The sequence below is a fragment of the Mustela nigripes genome, chromosome 18 (genome assembly GCF_022355385.1).
Source record: "Mustela nigripes isolate SB6536 chromosome 18, MUSNIG.SB6536, whole genome shotgun sequence".
Classification (NCBI taxonomy): domain Eukaryota; kingdom Metazoa; phylum Chordata; class Mammalia; order Carnivora; family Mustelidae; genus Mustela; species Mustela nigripes.
In genome coordinates this window covers 14,707,439-14,728,384 of record NC_081574.1, presented here as the reverse complement: position 1 = coordinate 14,728,384, position 20,946 = coordinate 14,707,439, and the positions used below count along the sequence as shown (strand labels likewise).

At 47.6% G+C, this 20,946-nt stretch overlaps 1 protein-coding gene across 4 annotated transcripts in view; it reads left to right on the top strand.

Moving 5' to 3' along the window:
- Positions 1-20,946, top strand: part of ACSL1 (acyl-CoA synthetase long chain family member 1) — a 64,580-nt gene that overhangs the window by 23,929 nt on the left and 19,705 nt on the right. For all 4 annotated transcript variants that reach the window (XM_059384350.1, XM_059384351.1, XM_059384354.1 and 1 more), the window contains exons 3-6: positions 10,923-11,037; positions 15,332-15,396; positions 17,980-18,081; positions 20,702-20,801. In XM_059384350.1, coding sequence (XP_059240333.1) covers positions 10,923-11,037; positions 15,332-15,396; positions 17,980-18,081; positions 20,702-20,801 — 382 coding nt within the window. The remainder of the gene's footprint in view (positions 1-10,922; positions 11,038-15,331; positions 15,397-17,979; positions 18,082-20,701; positions 20,802-20,946) is intronic.

The window sequence follows — 20,946 nt, the reverse complement described above, 5'->3', positions numbered from 1 at the left end:
CGAGAGAGGGAACACAAGCAGGGGGCGTGGGAGGAGAAGCAGGGTTCCCACAGAGCAGGGAGCCTGATGTGGGACTCGATCCCAAGACCCTGGGATCTGAGCCGAAGGCAGACTCTTAATGACTGAGCCACCCAGGCGCCCCTCCAAGCTACACCTTCTTAAAGCAGCGGCACAGAGGTTCTTGATAAGTTACCGCTTCTGACATTTCCTTTTAAAAGTCAGGGTGGAAGGGCGCCTGGGTGGCTCCGTTGGTTAAGAGTCTGCCTTTGGCTCAGATCATGATCCCAGGGTCCTGGCATTGAGTCCTACGTCAGGATTCCTGCTTAATGGGGAGCCTGCTTTTCCCTCTCCCTCTGCCCGCCTCCCACTTTTGCTCTCTCTCTCTCTCTCTCTCTCTCTCTCTCTCCTCTTCTCTCTCACTTTCTCAAGTGAATAAAAACAATTTTTAAAAAAGTCACGGTGATAAAGGGGATGTTAGCATTGAGCCCTAGCCCCATGTATGAAAGGCAGTGAGGACATGGGCTGCGGAATGGGACAGAGAAGCTGGAGTTTGGAACAGAATCCAGCAAGCCTTTTTTAACTTTCAAGCATGGTTTGATCTGGGCTGTGTTTAGAGGGCTGTGCCCCGGCATCCGTGGTGGCAGCTGACCCGGCCTGCAGCAGCGGGACCCCAAGGACTGCTTCTTCCTGCATGTTGGGGAGGAACTTCCATCTGCCACAGAATTTTTCTGCTGCTGCTCCATGACTCTGAGCTGTGGAGGGAAGCGAGGTTTTCTGTGTCTGTGCGGCCTTTAATCACGTTCACAGGTGATGTGCACATTTCCAGGTTCAGCTTGCCTCTGCCTGTCGGCTGAGATCTCCACGTCCCCTGGTGAAGATGACCTTCACCACAGTGACTAGGGACCCCTTGGGACCTAGACCCAGGCCTTGGTGGGACAGAGGAGAGCATGCTGGCGCTGGAGAGGACCAGGGAGGCTGCGGATGTGGCAGAGGCTGGGCCTGGCTCCTTGGCTTAGACCGGGCAGCTTTGGGCAAGTTCCCCTGACTTTCCCGACCTTCAGCCTTCTAGAAAACAGGAGTGACAGTATCTGCCCTCCCTGGTGGGTTAGATTAGATTGGCGCTGCTTAGATTATTTGCAGAGTGTCCGCTTGCCCATGCTAAGTGTTCGGTCAGTGTTAGTTTTCTTCCTCTGTAAAGGCCTCCTCGTAACCATCATGTTTTATATATAAGAAAACAGTTGAATCCAAAGAGGCAAAATCGCACCTACCATTAGTGGGCTATCAAGAGCTCTGTTATGCTGCTTTCATTACAGTTCATGGCAGTACTTGGAAGTTATGGATTCTAGCTAGGGTTTTTCAGGGGCGGGGGAGGAGGAAGATAAGGATAATAAGGCAAGTTGCGGTCTGTCTCGATTAATTTTTTAAAGATTTTATTTATTTATTTGACAGAGGGAAAGAGAGCGTAGGCGGGGGAGGCAGGCAGAGGAGAGGGAGAAGCAGGCTCCTCACAGAGCAGGGAGCCTGATTTGGGGCTGGATCCCAGTACCCCCCGGGATCATGACCTGAGCTCACCGATTGAGCCACCCAGGTATCCCTGTCTAGATTAATGTGAAGAGCCAGTGGCTAGACCTTTGGACCCAGGAGCAGCCTCTTCTGACAGCGGGTATTGCAGGCGGATGAGTTTGCGAGTAGTGATGGAATGAAAGGAAGAAAAGGAACGGGTAATAGAAGAATGAAGTCTGAGTGTCCCGCACAGGCTGGCGGCGGGATCAGACACCGTCAAGAATGGGGTGGGAGGGATGCCTGGGGCCGAGAGCATGGAGCTGCCAGAGCCTGGGCCAGCAGCAAAGGTGGATTTCTGGTGAGCTGCCTCCCCTCCTCCTCCTCCCCTGCACCAGGTTGGACGTAGATGGGGTCAGAGCAAAACTTGGTGCTGATTGGGTCGTAAGCCCACCTACCAGAGTTTAAGGGATCGAGGCAACAAACCATCCCAAAGCATAAAAGGGAATCATTGTAATTGCTGAAGGAGGTAGAAGAAAGAAGATGAGAGATGTCCTGCAGGCCTTGAGATAGCTTACTTGTCAAATTCACATGGAAAGATTTTGAGTGACTACGGCTAGATTAGGGTGTACTTAAATGAAAACCCAAGTGATATGCTTTGTTTTTAAATATTAAAGAAGGGAGTAGATTGTAGGATGCAAAAAACTTTTTTTCTTTTTTTTTTAAGATTTTATTTATTTATGTGAGCGTGTGCACAGCAGGGGAAGGGTATGGGGTGTGGGGGAGGGAGAAGCAGACTCTGCTGAGCAAGGAGCTGATGCTGGTCTGGATCCCAGGACCCGGAGATCATGACCCGAGCTGAAGGCAGACGCTTAACCAACTGAGCCACCCCAGACAGCCCCCCAAAACTTTTTTATACCAACAGGTCCAGGCTTTTTGAGACTTCATTTTAAAAATATCAGGACTTCGTTTCAGATTTATCTCTGGCAACTAAACCAATCAATCTGTAACAGATTCACTGTTTAAACTTGTTAGCCATGGCCCCTTGGTTCCAGGGAGGCTCCGTATCTTTCACAATACAGAACCGGTTCTTTGGGTGTCGGGCTTCTTGTCTGAGTTGGATGACTTTCACACCAGATGATCTCCTGACATTCGGGCGCATGCTGGCTGGCTCTCCGTTTTGGCAGGAAAGCTTGAGATCGGCCCGTCCACATGGTGGGCTATATACGGTGAGCAGCTTGCCATAGCGTGTTAGTCCTGTGCTCTAGAAGGTCTCCTACGGAGGAGGGGACACTCTGGATTTAGTCTGCCATGAGTCACAGAGATGTTATCTGACGGGCATCCATTCAGAAGCACTTGAACATCGGCCGAGCAATGTGCGCCCTGTCCCTGGGAAGAAGAGGTTGTTGGCCTCGCATTGCTTACAGGGTGGAGGGCAGAACAGCCAAGGTCCTCTTCTCTCCCTGGCAGAGGGCAAGGAGCGTCCTTAAGCCAAGAGTAATATGAGCAGCTGGTTCTCGTGCCCTCAAGCTAGAGCTCTGGTTCATCAGAACTCTGAAAGGAGCGCACCAAAGGGAACACATCTGGCCTGGAGGCCACGCTCAGCAGATAGCGTGGGCTTAAGTTTTGATGAAGACTCACATGGGACCTGCACAGACACACTGCCTGTCTCTGAGGTAATGACATTGGCAATCCAGAGAGTGAAAATGACCCAAAGAAGTTGACTCAGAGAAGCCGTGAGGAGAACGGTGGTTCCCCGGGGCGGGAGGTGGGACTATAGGGAGAAGAGGGCCCAGACTTCCAGCTCCCCGATGAGCGAGGTCTGAGGCGCTCGCCTAGAACATGGCGACGTGGCGGAGAACCCTGCCCGGGACAACTGAGAGTCGCCAAGAGCGAAGGACTCCAGTGTTTTCAGCAAAAAAGAAAACAAAATGCACGTCTGTGAGGTGACGAGATGTTAATGACTCCATTGCGAGAATCTTCACAGTGCAGGCCTCTCTCTCTCTCGGTACACTCTAGGGGCCTCACGGGACCTCGGTACACTCTAGGGGCCTTTATCGAGGACACCTCAGTAAAGCTGGGAAAAATCAAAAGGCAAAGAATGGCAACGCGCGGGACGTGAATGGCTGGGGCTGGTTCCGAGTGGGGAAAACACAGCCATGAGGCAGAGCGGCAGGAAGGGTCCGCGGGGTCGCTGCCGGGCCAGAGCAGGAAGAGCCGTGGGAAGGGCGGATGCATTCACACGGTGCACCCATGGCCGCCCGCCTGGTGGCCTTGGCCGAGCACCCGCAACAGGGGGCGTCAGACTCACGAATTCGAACCCGGTGGCAGGTGGCAGGGGAGCAAGAAGAGGAAGGGAGAGATAGCAGCAACAGTCTAGCTCTTTCTGCAGTCACGTGTAACTAGAAACCTCAGTAAAAACAGAATTCTCATCCTGGAGGAGACTTGGAATGGTCGACTGGAAGTCCGGGTGGCTCCCAGAGGATCTCCTGGCTTGATGCGCTGGCGTCATACCGGTCAGTAGTGCTTGTGGGAATTCCTGTGTGGGGGGTGCCAGCCTCCATTCACTTGCCGTTTGTAATTGCAGGTGTCCGGTCAGCATCCCCCCCCGCCCGTGCTTCCCTGGTCCAACTGCAAAATCGTTGTGTGTGTGGTTAAAGACGTATGCAAAGATTTGCTTTTCTTTTTTTAAAGATTTGGCTTTTTAATCTTATCCCTAGCAACTTGGCTACTCTGGTGCTCAGAGTGTTTTCAAACACGTTTTTCTAAAGCATTTGGCATCGGAGGGCATTTTTAGCAAGCGGTCCTAGCAGTTGGGGCAGTGGGAGTGGATGGAAGGGCTGTGTTTGTTTAGACCTAGCATCCTGGGGGTATGCAAACATCAGTATTTTCATACCTTGCCGTAACTTTAGCACGTCTTCTAAGACTCCCCACCTTCTTAATAAAAAGGTATGAAAAACCTTGCTAGTTACTTTTTTCTTGGCTACACTCACATCGTAGGACATTTCACCGGGCTTCTCTAGGTTTTTGGGCTCATCCGCTAATTGACGGTGACCGGTCATTTGAATGAGGAGGCGCTGGTCATGGGGCCGCGGTGGGCGGGCGAGTGGGCGTATGGACAAGGGCAGGCATGACAGAGAACTGAAGGCAGAGCTTCTGACTCCATGCCAAGACCAGGCCCTGGAGGTTATTAAGTAGCTGCCTTTAGGAATGCAAAGATAGAAAGATGATTGTTTTAGAAAAATCTATTTCTCGGTTCCATTTAACCAGGCAGTAAACGCTTACGACTGTTCACTAAATAGGAGTATGGTCAAACAGGTCTGACCATGAGCTTTGATTTTGTGCAAGGGATGCCGCCTCTCACAGGCTTCCTTGAGCAGGGAACGTGTGTATTCATAAATGACAGAAGTGTGTGCTGGAATATTTATTTGAGTTTAAAAATAGCCAGGGCAACTCGTGTCAAATGAAAAATGACAACTGAAAACTTTCCGAGCCCCTCGACAAAACTCCCTCCTTCTCATACTTCATGTCTAGAAGGCCGGCCATGGATGAGAAGTAGACACTGGTTCCCTGTCGACTCGCCCACAGCGGAGCGGAATGGTTGGCATGTCTAAAGGCGGGCATGTAGAGATGCTACAGGCAGTTTTGTCCTGCTGGAACAATGTGTGTTTGTGGGTTTGGGGTTTGGTGGCTCCAGACTTTCTTCCCTCTCACGGAGGTGGGAGGGTGCTATTTTCCCTTCTGTGGTTGGCTGACGTCCCCTCGTGATGACATTGAAATGTGCCTTGGGGCACAGAACTATCGTTTCCAAGTGCTGTGCCAGATCCCCCCCCCCCCCACGCCCCGGAAGCACATCCTTCGCTTGGGAAAGTGGGGGCTCAGGAAGTAGGAAACCGGGTGGGGGGTGTGAAATGGAAGCCCTTCTGGGATGAGGGGAAAGTGTTAAAGATCCAAAAAACTGAGTCGGCCACCGGTGATCTGGGCCTGGCTCCTTGAAGATGGAGATGAGTGGTGTGGGGGTGAGTTTGAACCTGCTCAGGACCCACAGAATCTTCTTACCATGCCAGATGTCGACGGAGCTGCGTCCAGGACATTTCCTGCCAAAGCCTTGCCCTGGGGCTGCTTTCTCACCTGCAGAGCGGCTGGCATGTAGCATAGCATGTAGCATAGCGGGTGCTCAGGAAATAGTCACTTAGCTCCATTGTTCCTGCACTCAGATGACAGAACCCAGCACTGATGGTGACGTGATGGTTCTGTCCTTTCTTTCCTCCCTGGGCGTAAAGGGTCTGAGGAAGTCAGTTTGTTCAAGGGTAAGCATGAACAGAGAGCCTGACGGTTCCCTGCTATGCTGGGATGTAGACAGCTCAGCATATCACGGGGAGTTTAGGTGTGTTTTACGTGTCCTGTCTGTTAGCGTTCGGGAATTGAGGTGGGAAGGTTACCGACCGGCTGGCCTTTAAAGGCCCTGTTTCATACTGCAAAAATCTGGTGTTGGTGGGATTGAGAATTGGTGGCCAGGGAGTCTAAGAGGTCACTGGATTTAAGAGTGGTTTTTGTGCCTGTGGAGCAAGACAGTGATGCTCTGGGCAGGGTAAGAGGCATGTAAAAATGAATAAAGTTTCATTTCACATGGAGGATATTGGCAATACAAAATAATAAATAAATGAATAAACAAAAATCCAACAACCCATAAAAACCCCATGCCCCTAGGGCTGTGATTCTGCTGTTTTTCCCCTGGAGATGGATTTAACATTAAAATTCAGCCACGTCTTCCACAGTTTCCTTACAAGTTACGTAGTTCACCTTCCCCCCCTTGTCTCCCTTCCTCTTTCTGCCCCCGCCCCCCAGCAGGAGTAAACAGGAGTAACACAGAGGGAACTTGACTGTCATGGCCTGCAGATACCCATTTTCTAGACAGAGATGAACGAGACCAGTTTACAAAGTCTGGATCTTTCTATCCTCCAGAAACCCACAACAATGTAATTCCATTTTTTTAAAAAAGATTTTATTTATTTATTTGGCAGATAGAGATCACAAGTAGGCAGAGAGAGAGGAAGGGAAGCAGGCTCCCCGCTGAGCAGAGAACCCATCATCGCGGGGCTCAATCCCAGGACCCTGGGATCATGACCAGAGCCAAAGGCAGAGGCTTTAACCCACTGAGCCACCCAGGTGCCCCTGTAATTCCATTTTTGCATTTAAATATGAGCATGCACAAAATGACTCTCATCATCTTGAGTCCTTTTCATCAAATACAGGTTTCCCCTGGTATCCATAAGTAGAGCGCACCTCTGAAAGCGTTTGTAAGCGTTTGTATGCCCTTTAAAGGGCATGAAGCAAGAGTGCCCCCAACTTTCCAGAAGTTCCAGTTATGCCACTTCCCTTTTACAAAAAGATCTATGTAAACACAAAACTCCTTTTTGCATAAACGTGAAACTCCTCTTCGGATTTTGTCCAGTTGGTGAAACAGGTAGTACTCATGCGAGTCTTTCATAAAAGTCAAGTTTCATAAAGTGAACTTTCAGAAAGTGGGAGCAAGGGCCCGTATAGGCAAAGGTTCCGGTCTTGGGAACCACGGATACGCAGACATCCACTGAGGTCCTGCCCTTACTGGCCCCAAGTGGAACTTGAACTTTCATTTCCTAATTCAGCCCACATGGGGAGACTGACCTCAAGAGGAACCTTAGCTTATAGAGATGTTGCCGAATGGACTCAGGACCACTGATGTGACCGTAGTGTATTTGACTCATGACCTTCTCTATTTTTTTGTTAAATTAGAAGACTCTGAAACCACATTAAAGAAGTGTATAGCGTAATTCTCCTTGATACTCAATCTTACTGACTGATTTCCTGTACGTTTAGTTGGGGTTGTCTGCTTATCTCTCCCTGTTTCTTCCTTCCTTCTTTTCATTTATTTATTAATTATTTATTTATTCGAGAGAGAAAGAGAACACAAGCTGGGGAGAGGGAGAGGGGGAAGCAGGCCCCCATTGAGCAGGGAGCCCGACACGGGGCTCAATCCCAGGACCCTTGGGGTTACTTCTGAGCCCAAGGCATATGCCCAATCAACCGAGCCACCTCGGAACCCCTGCTCTCTCTGTTTCTTGGAAATAATTGAAACCCCAGCCTCTACCCTCCATCTGTAGGTTATATCAGAAGTCCAGAAGTATTTTTGTTTCATTTAAGTAAATGTTCCTAGAAATAGCGACATGTCCTTGTGTGACCCAGTAATGGAATGCCCTCCTTTTGAAATGGCTTGAGTTTGTAGCACATATAGACATGTGAGCTCAGTTTCACCCCTGATTCCCAACACCCCGAGTGCAGTCCTTTCCCCTTTGTAGGTATAATTAAGGTTGCCAACACCCAGTGTTTATAAATAGCATTTTTGTTTTAAAATGGTGATTCCTCAGGGGAATGTGTGATCATTTCATAGAGCAGCACATTGCAAAGCACAGATCTTGCTTAGTGCCCCCCTCCCCTTTCATTCAGAAATTTTGAAATTACAGAGTATATTACGAGTAAGTGACAGTGTGACTTTTTACCTAGTTTCACCTATGCCTTAAATGGTGTGCCTTTGGGGCCTAGAGCTCATTTATTGCTTCGTCTTCAAACCTTTGCTAAGTATTCTGATTGCTAATTAGAAGAAGAATAATAAACATCTTGTCTTCAATTAACTTCTTTAACTTGGATTTGGCTCTGTTACTTCCATGTTTCTCAAAGTTTTGAGGATTATGTACCACCAAAAAATTAACCAAAGAAGTATTTAACCAAAAGTTTGTCATCAAATTATCCTCCAGACCAGTGATTCTCAAAATAGGGATTGGGAGGTTGACCTACTGTCTTGAAAGGGATATGGTCTCCCTATATCCAAAGCTAAACGGACTCTCTTCTCAAACCTGGCCCCCATGCCCAGTCTTCTATTTTTGATTAAATGGAACTGCTATTTTTAGACCACCTCCTTTAGACCCGGTGACTGGGCAGATCCCGTTTATTAACCCTTCCGACTTCTGGTGGCACCCTTCACCCTGTTCCCACTTGGCACTGCCCTCACCCAGGCCCACATGAGTGCATTTTTCCCTGGTCCCTTGCCCTCCATCTCATTCTTCGTGCTGCTGCCTCCCTTCTTATAGCTCTCTTTCTGACGCATCATTCTGATTTTCACTACTCCCCTGCGTACCTTAATGCGTCCAGTGAGTGGTTCTTACCAGCATGCACCAGAATCCCCTGGAGGGCTTGCTACAGCTGCTGGATCACACTGTGCTGGATCAGAGTTTCTGATTCAGTAGATCTAGGGAAGGGTGAGCTAACTTGCTTTCCTTAGAAGGGCCTGGTAAAGATAAGACGCGGCAGTCCTTCGGAGAAAGCTCTGTGTCTTATTCCCCTGATGCCCCTCTGCCCCACTGATAGCTGTGAGAGTTTTCAGTGGAATGCTGGGGGAGGGCAGGATTGCTTTTGCAGAGAGACCCCCGAGTGATACCATGGCAGGATAGGAGGCATAGGAGGCCCTGTCCTAAGCTGAGGTCATGAGGACCTGGGTCACCAAGCTGTCTGTGCCTCCTGGCCGTGCTTGATAGGCACAGTGGGCCAGGCCGGGCCAGGGGCCAGGAGGCGGTTACACGTGGCTGTTTGCTCCTCTGCAGCAGGCACACCTCTGTTCTTCCTGTTTGCTCTCACTCCGTCCCTTGCTCCTTTTTCTCCTGCCGTAGCCGTGACCCCCTGGCTCTTTGTGGTGGGTGCCTTCCCGGCTTGAAAAGGCTTCCAATGCGTACTGTAAAGCCACAAAATTACTTCTGAATTTTAATCAGAGTATTTGTTGGAGAAAAGATACAGGCTAAGCAGGACTGGCATTCGTAGTTAAGGCTTGTTATAGGGTGTCTGAATCGTATTCTACATACTCCTCTTTTATAGGACCAGTTTTGTTTAGCTGAGAGTAACCCTGGACACGGACACATGGGATCCCCGTTTTGCAGACAAGCAAACAGACTCAGAGATTAAGTCGTCATGACGCATGATTCTACGGAGCAGAGATTTTCCTACCATAGTACAAACAGAGAATAACTTGTCTGCCTTATTAAGTAGTGTGTTATAATTAATAATTATGTTTGGAATCATGGCCACAGGTGTTAGCAGGCATCTGCCAAGATAGAGTATGCTGATGAGTCAAATATATCATCGGGTGATATTTATCCCAGAAAACGATTTGCTGCATTAGGTCAAGTGTCAAACACATACTAGTATCTAGTAGATAATGAAAGAGTTTATATAAACTTACGTAAAGCAAAGAAAAAAGTCTGGAAAGAACTCATCGAACTGATAATAGGAGCTAGTCATTTTTTTTCTTAATATATTTCTGTACTGTTCTTTTTTTTTTTTTGGAGTCCATATATGATAAATTGGTTGGGGGGAGAGCTTACAGGAGATATGAAGAATCCTACCGAAATCCTTAAAAAAAAAAAAAAACAAATAAACAAACAAACAAAAAACAGGGGTGCCTGGGTGGCTCAGTCTGTTCAGTGTCTGCCTTCAGCTTGGGTCATGATCCTGGGGTCCTGGGATAGAGCCCCACATGGGGCTTCCTGCTTGGTGGGAAGCCTGTTTCTCCCTGCTTGTGTTCCCTCTCTCGCTCGCTCGCTCGCTCTCTCTGTTAAATGAATAAATAAAATCTTTTAAAAAACACACACATTAAAAAAAAAAAAAAAAAACAAAACAGAAGAAGAAAAAGGATCCACCAAAGTCTGTCTGGCGGTCATGACCTACGAAGGCTCTCCATGTTGGTTCTTGCCCTGTAATGCTTCTTGTGTCTCCATCAGCAACTGTGCTGTCTGAGACCCAGCCCTTTGCTCCTTTCTCGTGAAGGCTTTCCTCTCTGCTTTCTTCAAACCTCACACTAGAAATAGTCTAGTGAGTGGTCCTTTCCTATAGTACCAGAAGTTCCTGTGTCGTCGTCTGATTTCCCTGGAAAATCAGAAGGTCCTCCCAGATTATGCTACTGTGGACATGGGGATCAAACAGTGGAAATCATCTCGAAAGGAATACACAGGATGGAAGTAAAAGCAAACAGCCTGTCATTTCCATGAGAGCTGATGCAGGCTCCGTCCCCCGTGCCGTGGATAGTAGAGGCTTGTGTGGTGGTGGCGGCACATTTCTAGTTCTTCTGTTCTCTTCCCCTTATCCGGCCAGACCCCTGCTCAGAGATGGGCCCCTCTGACGGCTGTTTGGTCTTAGCCTTGATTCTTTGAAGCCTGCTACACTTGACCCCAGGCAAATGAGTTCTCTTAGCAATCCTGCACTTCCATTCATTCCACAAATACTGAGCAGTGACCCCACAGGGGTCCTGTGGAGGGCCTGGTGGACGCGCACGTTAGGCTTTTTATTTTTAATGTTTTTCCCCTAATGTGCTCCTGCGTCTGTGTCTCTTTGCACAGGGTAGCGATGGCGCTCGGAGATCCCCGCTGCTGGATAGCGATGAGCCCTTGGTGTATTTCTACGAAGATGTCAGAACTTTGTACGAAGGCTTCCAGAGAGGCATCCAGATTTCAAGTAAGCGTTTGCTGCACTTGTGTGACTAATGGTCAGTGATTTTCACTGAGAACAAGCGGTCTCTCTCGAGGACGTCGTATTTGCTGTCATCTCTGTCCCCTTCTCCCTGTTCAAGTCCCCTGCCGCCTCCCATACCATCTCGAGAGTGAACCCCAAAGCTCACGAGCCTCTCTGGCTGCTCCTGGGGCAGAGAGGGTCTCATGGTCAAATAGGTTTTCGGCGTGTCCTGGATTTTATGCAGAGTCTCACAGAGATTAGCTCATTATCGGGCACTGACATTTCCTGAGGTCAAAGGGTTTAATGGGGCCCGATCCAACATTTTCAAACTTACTGGACCACGAGACCCGTATTTTGAGAAATAAACACTGACATCCCAAAGAAGTAGTGTTCTAGGAGAGCCTTTGCAAGTGTGGCTCACGGGACACGCTCCCACACTAACAGTCGCCGGAGAAACCCAGCCCGCGCTCCACGGCTCCTGCCTGCCTTTCCGGCCTCTCTCCCTGTCAGGCCCCGGATAGAGTCTCCTCAAGTTTACACCGAACCTCTTGCAAAACCAGCACTCCTCTCCCCTTTCTCATAACCCCACGCCTTCGTGCGCTTGTCTCTGTGTACTGGCCCTCTACAGGGCCTGTTGCATTTCTCCCTTTTTTGTGCCACTGCCCTAGTCTTTCCTTTTCATCTCCTGCCTCTAGGTGAGGTGTTTCCCCCCTAGCAAATTGTGCCTATTTCTGTAATCGCCCCTCCAGGGAGCGGAGACACTCGCCTGCTGTTCTGTCCCACTCACCAGGGCTCCTTGAGCAGGGCAGCTGTCTCTTCTCTCGACATTGGCACACGGCCTGGCAAACAGTAGGTGCTCCATTAATGTCTCCTCAGCTGCCCGCATCCCTCTTTGTGTTTTCACCTCTTAGTTTTGGCTTGTTCCAGGTTACTCTGTAGAAATGGTCTCCGGGATTCATGGTTTGTTGTTTAAATCTTTTGATGGCTAGCTTTTATTTTTGCCACAATTAGCTAGACTGGAGTCGGCTGACAGTGAGGGACTGTGTGCTGTTGCCGACTCTGGCCCCACAATGTATTGCAGATAATACACGCTCAGAAGTGCCCTGTTTTTTACTGGCTACTGGTAACACTGGATGGCTCTAATGTGTTTTTGACCCAGTGTTCCTATAGAAGATTCATTAAGCCCCACTCTAAAGGGAAAGCCAACTTACTTCTATATTTTGAACTTGTTCAAATATAGTGTCAGGGTCAGGGTGGGTCATTCCATACAGCCACTTCAAAATATTTGTATACTAAATATTCGTATATGTATAGATTTGTACATATGTGTATAGAATCTTTACCACTACCACAAAGCCATGTGTAGAAATGTTTTTACGTTTTTCTCAGTGTGAGCAGAGAATGAATTCATCCTGCTAGTATGATGACTTACGTTATCCTTCTGACTCTCCTCTGACCTCAAGACAGTAACTTTTCAAGAATTTTTTGGTCACTTTCTCTACTTAGAAAATGAAAATCTTATGTGACTGTTACAGAGAAGTTGAAGAAAACAAAGTTCACGCTTCTTAATCTATACTGATTGAAGGAAGGTGCTTTGTAAGTCACTTTTGCCTTCTAACCCCCACCAGGGAAGCTTTTTTTTATTCTAAGCCTTTTTTTTTTTAAGTTTTTTTGTTTTTTTTTTTTAAGATTTTATTTATTTATTTGAGGGAGGGGGAGCAGCAGGCAGAGGGAAAGGGAGAAGCAGACTCCCTGCTAAGCAGAGAACCTGACATGGGGCTTGATCCCAGGACCCTGCCTGAGCCGAAGGCAGACGCTTAACCATGCGAGCCACCCAGGCATCCTTATTCTAAGCTTTAATTTGCCTAGACTACCATATGACGAAGCCTTTACAGGAGAGCAAACACCAGCATCTAGATAAGGTACTTGGGAGTTTCTTGAATGAAAGGAGAAGCCGGCATGGAGTTGTTAAAAGCTTGTCTTTTCAGACTGTACACAGGGAGCCACGTGTAAGAGGAGGGCTCTGCCTGCGAACCTGTGGATTCTTGTCTCTGTTCCACAGCAGTATTGCCCGGAACCCATCCCTGTCCAATTATATAAAGAATTGGGCTGGGTGATGGACACTGGGGAGGGTATGTGTTATAATGAGCACTGGGCATTATATAAGACTGATGAGGGGTGCCTGGGTGGCTCAGTGGGTTAAAGCCTCTGCCTTGGGCTCCCGTCATGATCCCAGGGTCCTGGGATCGAGCCCCGAATTGGGCTCTCTGCTCTGCAGGGAGCCTGCTTCCTCCTCTCTCTCTGCCTGCCTACTTGTGATCTCTGTCTGTCAAAGAAATAAATAAAATCTTTTAAAATAAAAAATAAATAAATAAAGTCTTAAAAAAAAAAAAAAGACTGACAAATCACAGACCTCTACCCCTGAAACAAATCATACATTACATGTTAATTAATTGAGTTTAAGTTTTGTTTTTTTTTTTTTTAAAGAATTAAAATTTTTTTGTTGTTGTTAGTAGGGCCCGGGTATGGTATTTTTTTAAGTTCCAACTGTCCTGGAGCTGGGGTCTGTAAACCTTTTCTGGAAAGGGCCAGATAGTAAATATGTAGACTCTTGGGACCACAAAGTCTCTATCAGGCCTGCTCGGCTGAAGGTCTTAGATAATATGTAAATGAGCGAGTGAGGCTGTGCTCCGGCAAGACTGGCTTCACAAAAACAGGTGGCAGGCTTGATTTGGCCGCAGCTTACATACACTGCCAATCCCTGTTCTGGGAGAATAACCTAATATTATTTCATATGGCGTGTGTCTGGTGGAACTTGTGATGTCCGGCCTGGCCTTTATCACAGTCCCTGTGAATGGCAGAGAGTCTGAGAAGGAGGCCCCTAGTGCTCTTTTCTGTTTGCCTCAAGGCTGCAGTAGAGACAGCCAGAAGTCAATGTGAAGCAGTGACTCGGTCCAGCCTGGGTCCTCCCTGTCCTCGGGATTGACCCATCACCCATCCCCCTCCTTTTCTTCAGGGCATGACTCTGCCTCATGGGCCCTACCTCATGCACTGCCGATGGGGCCAGGCTCAGCCTTCCTGCCATCCTCCAGGCCCCCAGACCAAATCGGGACACCTCAGCAGACACTCAAACACAGAATGGGGCAGCTGTATACGCTGTAGTCTCAAAGCAGAAATGCAGGTCCCCTGTTCCAGAGGGGAGATGACAAAAACACGCCCTGTGGCAGGAGCTATGAGGCCCAGCTTAACACAGAGCCTATGTTTCTCGTTAGCTCTGTGGTCAGCTCTCATCATCTGAACATGGCAGCTTTTTCTCTTCTCTTTCTTTCTTTTTCCTTTAGCTGGACATTGCTTTGTCTTCAACAGTTACAAACTTGAGCGTAAAGTGAGCTTGGGGTCGATCTGCAGAAGGAAACTCCCGTGATTCCAAATATAAATGATCTCAGTGGTACTTTTTACTATACTAGCCCTTAGCAGCAATACGTAATACGGGTTTTCTTGCTCTCTGCCTATTCAGTACCCAAGTTAGAATCAGGACACATCCTGATATTTCTTTATTTTTTGCTTTCGCAAATACCCCACCTTATTTTCTCTTTATTTTGTATCTTTTCCTTATTTTGTTTCTCTGCCAGTAAGGCTTCACCCATGTAAGTACATTCCAAGTCATCAGAATTTGGACATTTAAGAGTCACATTTTCCTTTTTACATTTTGAGTTAGAATGCTTTATACTTTAGAAATTTTGAGGAATTCTTCTGAAACCTACACTAGGATTTTTTTTTTTTTTTTTTTTACCATGCAGCTGTTGACTCCTTTCTAAACCAATAGGGTATGAAGAATTCACAAATTGATTGTCCTTAAAAATTGTATTTGCCTCATATCTTTTTTAAAATATATATATATATTTTATTTATTTGAGAGAGAGTGAGTGAGAGACGAAACACAGGCATGGGGAGTGGCAGGGGCAGAGGGAGAAGCAGGCTCCCTGGTGAGCAGGGCTGGATTCCAGGACCCTTGAGCCAAAGGCAGACGCTTGACTGACTGAGCCATCCGGCACCCCTGCCTCGTATCCTCTTACTTTTCCTCTTCTCCTGCCCCATTTAAGGAATAAAATAGAAACAAACAAACAAAAAATCACACCAGAACCCTGGGAGAACACATTTCTAATCTGAACTACCTTATTTCCAATCTGGGGACCAAAGTCTGTGGATACTTTATAGAATGAAGTCAGGTACCAATTAGAATATTTATGCACATTAAACCCATTTTTTGTTTTTCATTCTTTTTTTCTTTTTTTAGATAATGGCCCTTGTTTAGGCTCTCGGAAGCCAGACCAGCCCTACGAATGGCTTTCATACAAACAGGTGAGTTTTCTGGCTCTGTGGGTCCTCACGTACACTGTGGGGCTGAAATCTGTCCGTTCTTGGAGTTACTGACTGGAAGGACTGAAAGCTTACTCCAGGATCTGTGCGCTGGGCTAGCCCAGAGCTCTGGGGTTAATGTGCAGCCTCTGAAGGGAGAAATTTTACACAAAGATTTGGGAAAAAATGGTTAAGTCACTTCATTGGTGGTTCAAAAGCACTTTCTTGTAGAACTTAAGTGGGCACACCGTAGAGCAGAATATAATTCCGAGATAATATTCTAGAAATGTGCTTGAAGCAGGTGACTCTCTCCCAAAGCCCGTGAGGGGATAGAAGCTCTCCTCTGCCTTACGGGGTGCTAGAGACTTTTAGAAGCCCCAATATAGAGCAACTCTCTCATTTTAAAGATGAGAAAACAGCCCCTAGGAAAGGATGGGACTCGCCCAAGGTCACAGTTGGTCAGCGGCAAAAATGGGACCGGAAGTGAGATCCACATCTTCTGGTCTAGGTAACCTGACCCACTGGGGACTGGTGTGACGGGGCAGCTGTAGTGAGTGGTACAGATGTTCAGAGGCGACACCTGCATTACTGTATCAGCACAAAGGAAGCTGGGATCGGGGTGGATTTATTCTTGTCCCTCTGCAGGCCCCGCTGATTCACAGCTGCTGCTGTTTAAATAGTTGCTGACAGCAGAAAGCAGAGCAGGAAGACTTTGCTTTATATTTTTATCATGATAACAGGACATCTCGAAGCACCTGTTTCTCTCCCCCATGGCAGTAGGACCCCAAGAGTGTACAGGAGCCCCTGGGAATTGTCCAGTCTGCTGCCTCGTGTTTCCAGCACGGCTGTCCAGGAAATGGCTCCCTGCTGTAGGGACAGGTCATCCTGTGGCATTCAGGACTACAAATGAGCTTCCTCCTTCCACGTTCCGTGGGAAGGGCGCCCTGACAGCTGACACATGCTGGAGTGTATGTGATCGGGGATGGTCACGAAGCACCCCAAAGCCGGCCTGGGACTTGTGCTCACCAGCCCTCCCCACACGGAGACACACACCGTGTTTTCTTCCCCTTCCCTCTTCTGAGGATGAATGAAATGCAAAAGGCTTTGCTTGCAAAGCTCTTGACGAAGAGCAGAGCAGCAGAACAGCGTGGCGTACCTTCCTTGTGGAAGGAGCAATGTGCTGTGTGGCCCTGGGGGCCAGAGAGAGTTTGCCTCTTTCCTTTTGCTTTACCAGAGCCCAGATAAGGCAGTTGCCGAGCCTCCTCATTTTCACACGTGGTGTGTAAACAGTCGATTGCTTTGGACACACAGTGTTGCATGGTGGGCTTCAGGCCTCACAGATCCCCCCCAGTGCTGTCTGATTCCTTCTATTGTATGCCAGCCAGAAGGCAGAGAAGGCAAGTCCTTGGCCGATTGGATTTTCTCGAGGCAGATTAAAAATCGCTGCAGTTTCTGAAGACATTCATCTGTGTTTGGTACATTTCAGCCAGAGGCTGGTGAAGACCTAAAACTAGACCCAGAGAAGCCAACTCTGGACTTGTACCTTCAAGCCTTTTCATTAGCCTAGTGACTCTGACCTTTGTGGGGCTAGGAGTCCCTTTGAGGTTTCCCGAACAAATGTACGGAGCCTCTATTTAGAGCTAGAAATGCCTGCGGTTTATCCTGATACTCTCTGCCAGCCACGGCAGCGTTTCACGGGCTCCCGTCCCTGACATGCGAGCAGAGGTTGTGAAACAGGCCGTGGGACGAAAACAATAAGCATATTCATATCATTCTTGCTGTCACCTCACCTGTGTCAGCTCTCGTCCCCATAGGCAGAGTGCGGTGGCGCCATGTGCCAGGACAAACAGTTCTGGGCCAGAATAGGTGTGGCTTTATCCCACAGGCGTGGGTGTGATTCCCAAGTGCTCTTGAGAAGCCACCACCTGAGAATCAGGAAAATAATCCAAATTTGAAGATTAAAACAAATTTTTTTTAGTTACTTTGGAACAGGAATAGGGAGAGGATGGGGGCAAGTTTATAGTCCTACCTAATTTTTATGAATCTACCTATTTTTACTTGCAATAAGAGTATTTATTTTCTTATCTCTTTATTTTATGTAAACTTTTTACAAGTTTTTTGAAGGAGGGTGTCCCCCAACCTTGTTATTTCTGTTTTTATAGCAAGTGACAAGTTTGGGCTGCTTTGCTCCTCTTTATAACTTCAGATGGTCACAATAATAATAATAATAATAATAATAGTTCTGTGTCCTTGTATTATTTATAATTTTATGAAATTATAGTTTTATAATTTTATGAAAGTAAAGTGTGAAATAGAAATGTCTCAGAAGGCCTAACATCCAGCGATCTGTGGCCTGTAGCTGTTGGGATCCGATTCGTCTGCTTTCCAGGAGGAGGCCGTCTGATCATTTCCCTTAAGAGTGAGATCTGGCGAATCATGCCTTGCGTTTTATAAACGTAGCGCTAAGGGTCTCCTCATCGTGTGCTCCTGCTCGCTGGCCAAGGTGTTGGGCGCGGCCATCACCCGGTGAGCTCTGTTCCTTGCGCTGGGCCTGACCCGTCCTGATGTCTGTCCTTCCCATTCTAGGTTGCCGAGATAGCCGAGTGTGTGGGCTCAGCGCTCCTCCAGAAGGGCTTCAAGCCTTCCTCGGATCAATTCATTGGCATCTTCGCTCAGAACAGACCCGAGGTATTGACCATGAGACAATTCTGAGTGGTGTTGAGAGTTTTGGAATGGAAGAGCCATTGGGAATTCATACCTGCTTTTGCTCAGGACCTGATTTTGTGTTCTGATCTCTACCGAGAATATGTCTCTGTGTTATTACTTAGAAAGTGACATAGTTATCTTGTGATTTCACTCATATGTGGAATTCAAGAAACAAGACAGAGGATCATAGGGGATGAAATCAGAGAGGGAGACAAACCATAAGAGACTCTGAACCATAGGAAACACACTGAGGGTTGCTGGAGGGGAGAATAGTGAGGGCATGAAGTAACGGATACAATATCCACTGCTCTGAGCAGTGGATGTTGTAGAAGACTGATGCATCACTGACCTCTACCTCTGAAACATTAACATTATTAGCAATTATTATATGTTATATTAACAAACATTTTATGTTAATTGAATTTAAATAAATAAAAATTTTTTTTAAAGTGCCTCATACAAAAACCCGAGCCAGAGTGTCCTTGACCTTAAGTGCAGAGGAAAAGAAAATCACTTTTTGGATTATTGGTTTTTGTTTTTTTAAAACCAGGTTCCAAACAAAAACTTAACAGAGAAGTTGCTAGAACAAGTAGCTCACAAAGAATCTTCTTACCTTAAGGCTTATGTCTGTGATTAGAAGAATAGCATGACACATCTTTGTCAGTTGCAGACTCTCCTCTTTGCTCTCTGAAAGGTAGGAGCTTGCCCTCTGATCAGATTACAAAGTTGAAAATACCATGAGCAGCGGGGGGGAAAAACATCATGGGCATGCCTTGACCATGAGTCAGCCTTTGTGTGTGGGTGTGTGGTCTGTCTGTCTGACTGGCTGTCAAGGGCACTGTCAGGTGCTTCTTCAGACCCTTGCATTAAAGATCAGTTTACATGAGAAGCCCTTTTGGAGCTGTTGCTTATGGCCTTTGTGAACAGATTAATGGCATAACTTGGCTGGGAAAAATTCAGGTACTAAGCTTGAAGAAGTTGGATTGGTTCCTGTGTCCAAAAGACTTGTGGACTCCATCCCTGTGCTACCGACTGTTGTATAAATGAGGATGGTTTCCTACAGTTTTATGTATTGGTAAGGGAAAACAGCGTTTTCCACAGCTGGATGGTGACCAGGCTCATGAAATTTAGTTTCTTTCATTTCAAGTAAAACTCATTCAAGGGAACACAACCCAGATTTTTGCATGAGTGGAATTTTATAATGAGTCGATCACAAGGACAGGTATTCCTTACTTCACAGAGTAAGCCCCTTCCTGTATGTATCAGCTAGTTTAATAAATGTTTACTGAGCACCTACTATATGCCAGGCACTGCGAGGCACCAAAGCACAACAGTGACTTGGAAGACCGGCCCATAAGTTCCTGCTTTCTCTGAAGTGTGGTAAGGGTGGACACAGAGAAAAAGGATTATGGGAGCTCAGTCAAGGAGGACTTCCTGGAGGTGGCCTCCCAGTGGAGTGTTGAAGTATCTGAGGGTGGGGGAGCCAAGGAAATGTCAGGAACAACCACATGTTTGCATCAAGCAGCATGTCTGTGTTGGGGAAGGAGACATTTTCTTATGGTAGAGCTTGGAGGGGCAGGAAAGACTCCTGTACCACGTACCACACGACCCCGCTGAGAAGCTCGGACCTGACCTCCACATCTGTCGCTTGGAACTGGTGCTGGGAAAGAAAAGGGGGAAAAGTAGTTCGGGGCCAAGTAAACGTAAGTGCACCGTGCTCCTTAAGCACAGCAGCTCTGTCTGTATCGGTGCCATGTGTCGGCGGGCTGCCGGGGATGCGAGGATTTCGGCGGGCTGCCGGGGATGCGAGGATCCAGCTGGAGGTGATGCGGCGGCCAAGGATTTTAAGTGAAAGGCTGACCTCACTGTGTTAGCCCGGAAGGCAGAGTAGTTGCCACATGACTGATGAGTTTAGAGGCAAGGTGACCAGTTACCTTATCATGTCTTTCCGGTATCACTTCTCCGGGGAGATGTTGCCAGAACATTTCTCCTGTTACACAAGCATGTGTCCCTCCTTCCTCAGTTCCCAGATCCTACTGCATACAGCTGCCTGGCTGATCTGCAGACCCCAGGGCCTCTGCTGTGCTGAGAAGCCTCCGTGGCTGTGTTCCCTGGGGAATGGAACTGGGCCCCTCCCTAGTCGCACCGCAGCCTTGCCTGCTGGGCCACCTATGCCAGCCAGGGTGCTTGCCTACCTCCCTGCTCTCGGTCATGCGGTCCCCACTACTGGAGTCTCCTGGCTTTTCTCTCCATCCAAACTGTGCTGCCCTGGCAAAGGGTTGAGCTCAGTTATCGTCCCCACGAAGGTGGCCCACCATGGGCTCTCTTGTGTCCGAGTCGGTCACTCTCTTGTATTGTTAATTATCTTTTCGTGTATGTGCATCAGTTCTCCCAGCAAATTGCTCTTTCCTTCTTAGAAGGGAGCAGGTGTTTTGTTCGCACGATGAGTCCCTCCGGGTGCCTGGCACATAGTAGCAGACACACAAATGTGAATTTTGCCACGTTTAGTGTTTCCACTTTGAATCTCTCTAGAGTGGTGTTCTTGAATTAGTTCCATGGTGACATCTCGTTTTTCTCTCCCTAACCTTTACTGGTCCTCTAGTGGGTGATGATTGAACAAGGATGCTTTGCTTACTCTATGGTGGTCGTTCCCCTCTATGATACCCTTGGAACGGAAGCAATCACCTACATAGTCAACAAAGGTAGGTCTGTGGTTTTTGGGTGGACATTGGCCTGGTTATCAGCTCGCTTTGGTGGATTTATGTTGGGTTATATTTGATTTGATAGGGACTTTATGTTTGTTTGTTTTTTTAAAGATTTTGTTTATTCATTTGAGAGAAAGAGGGG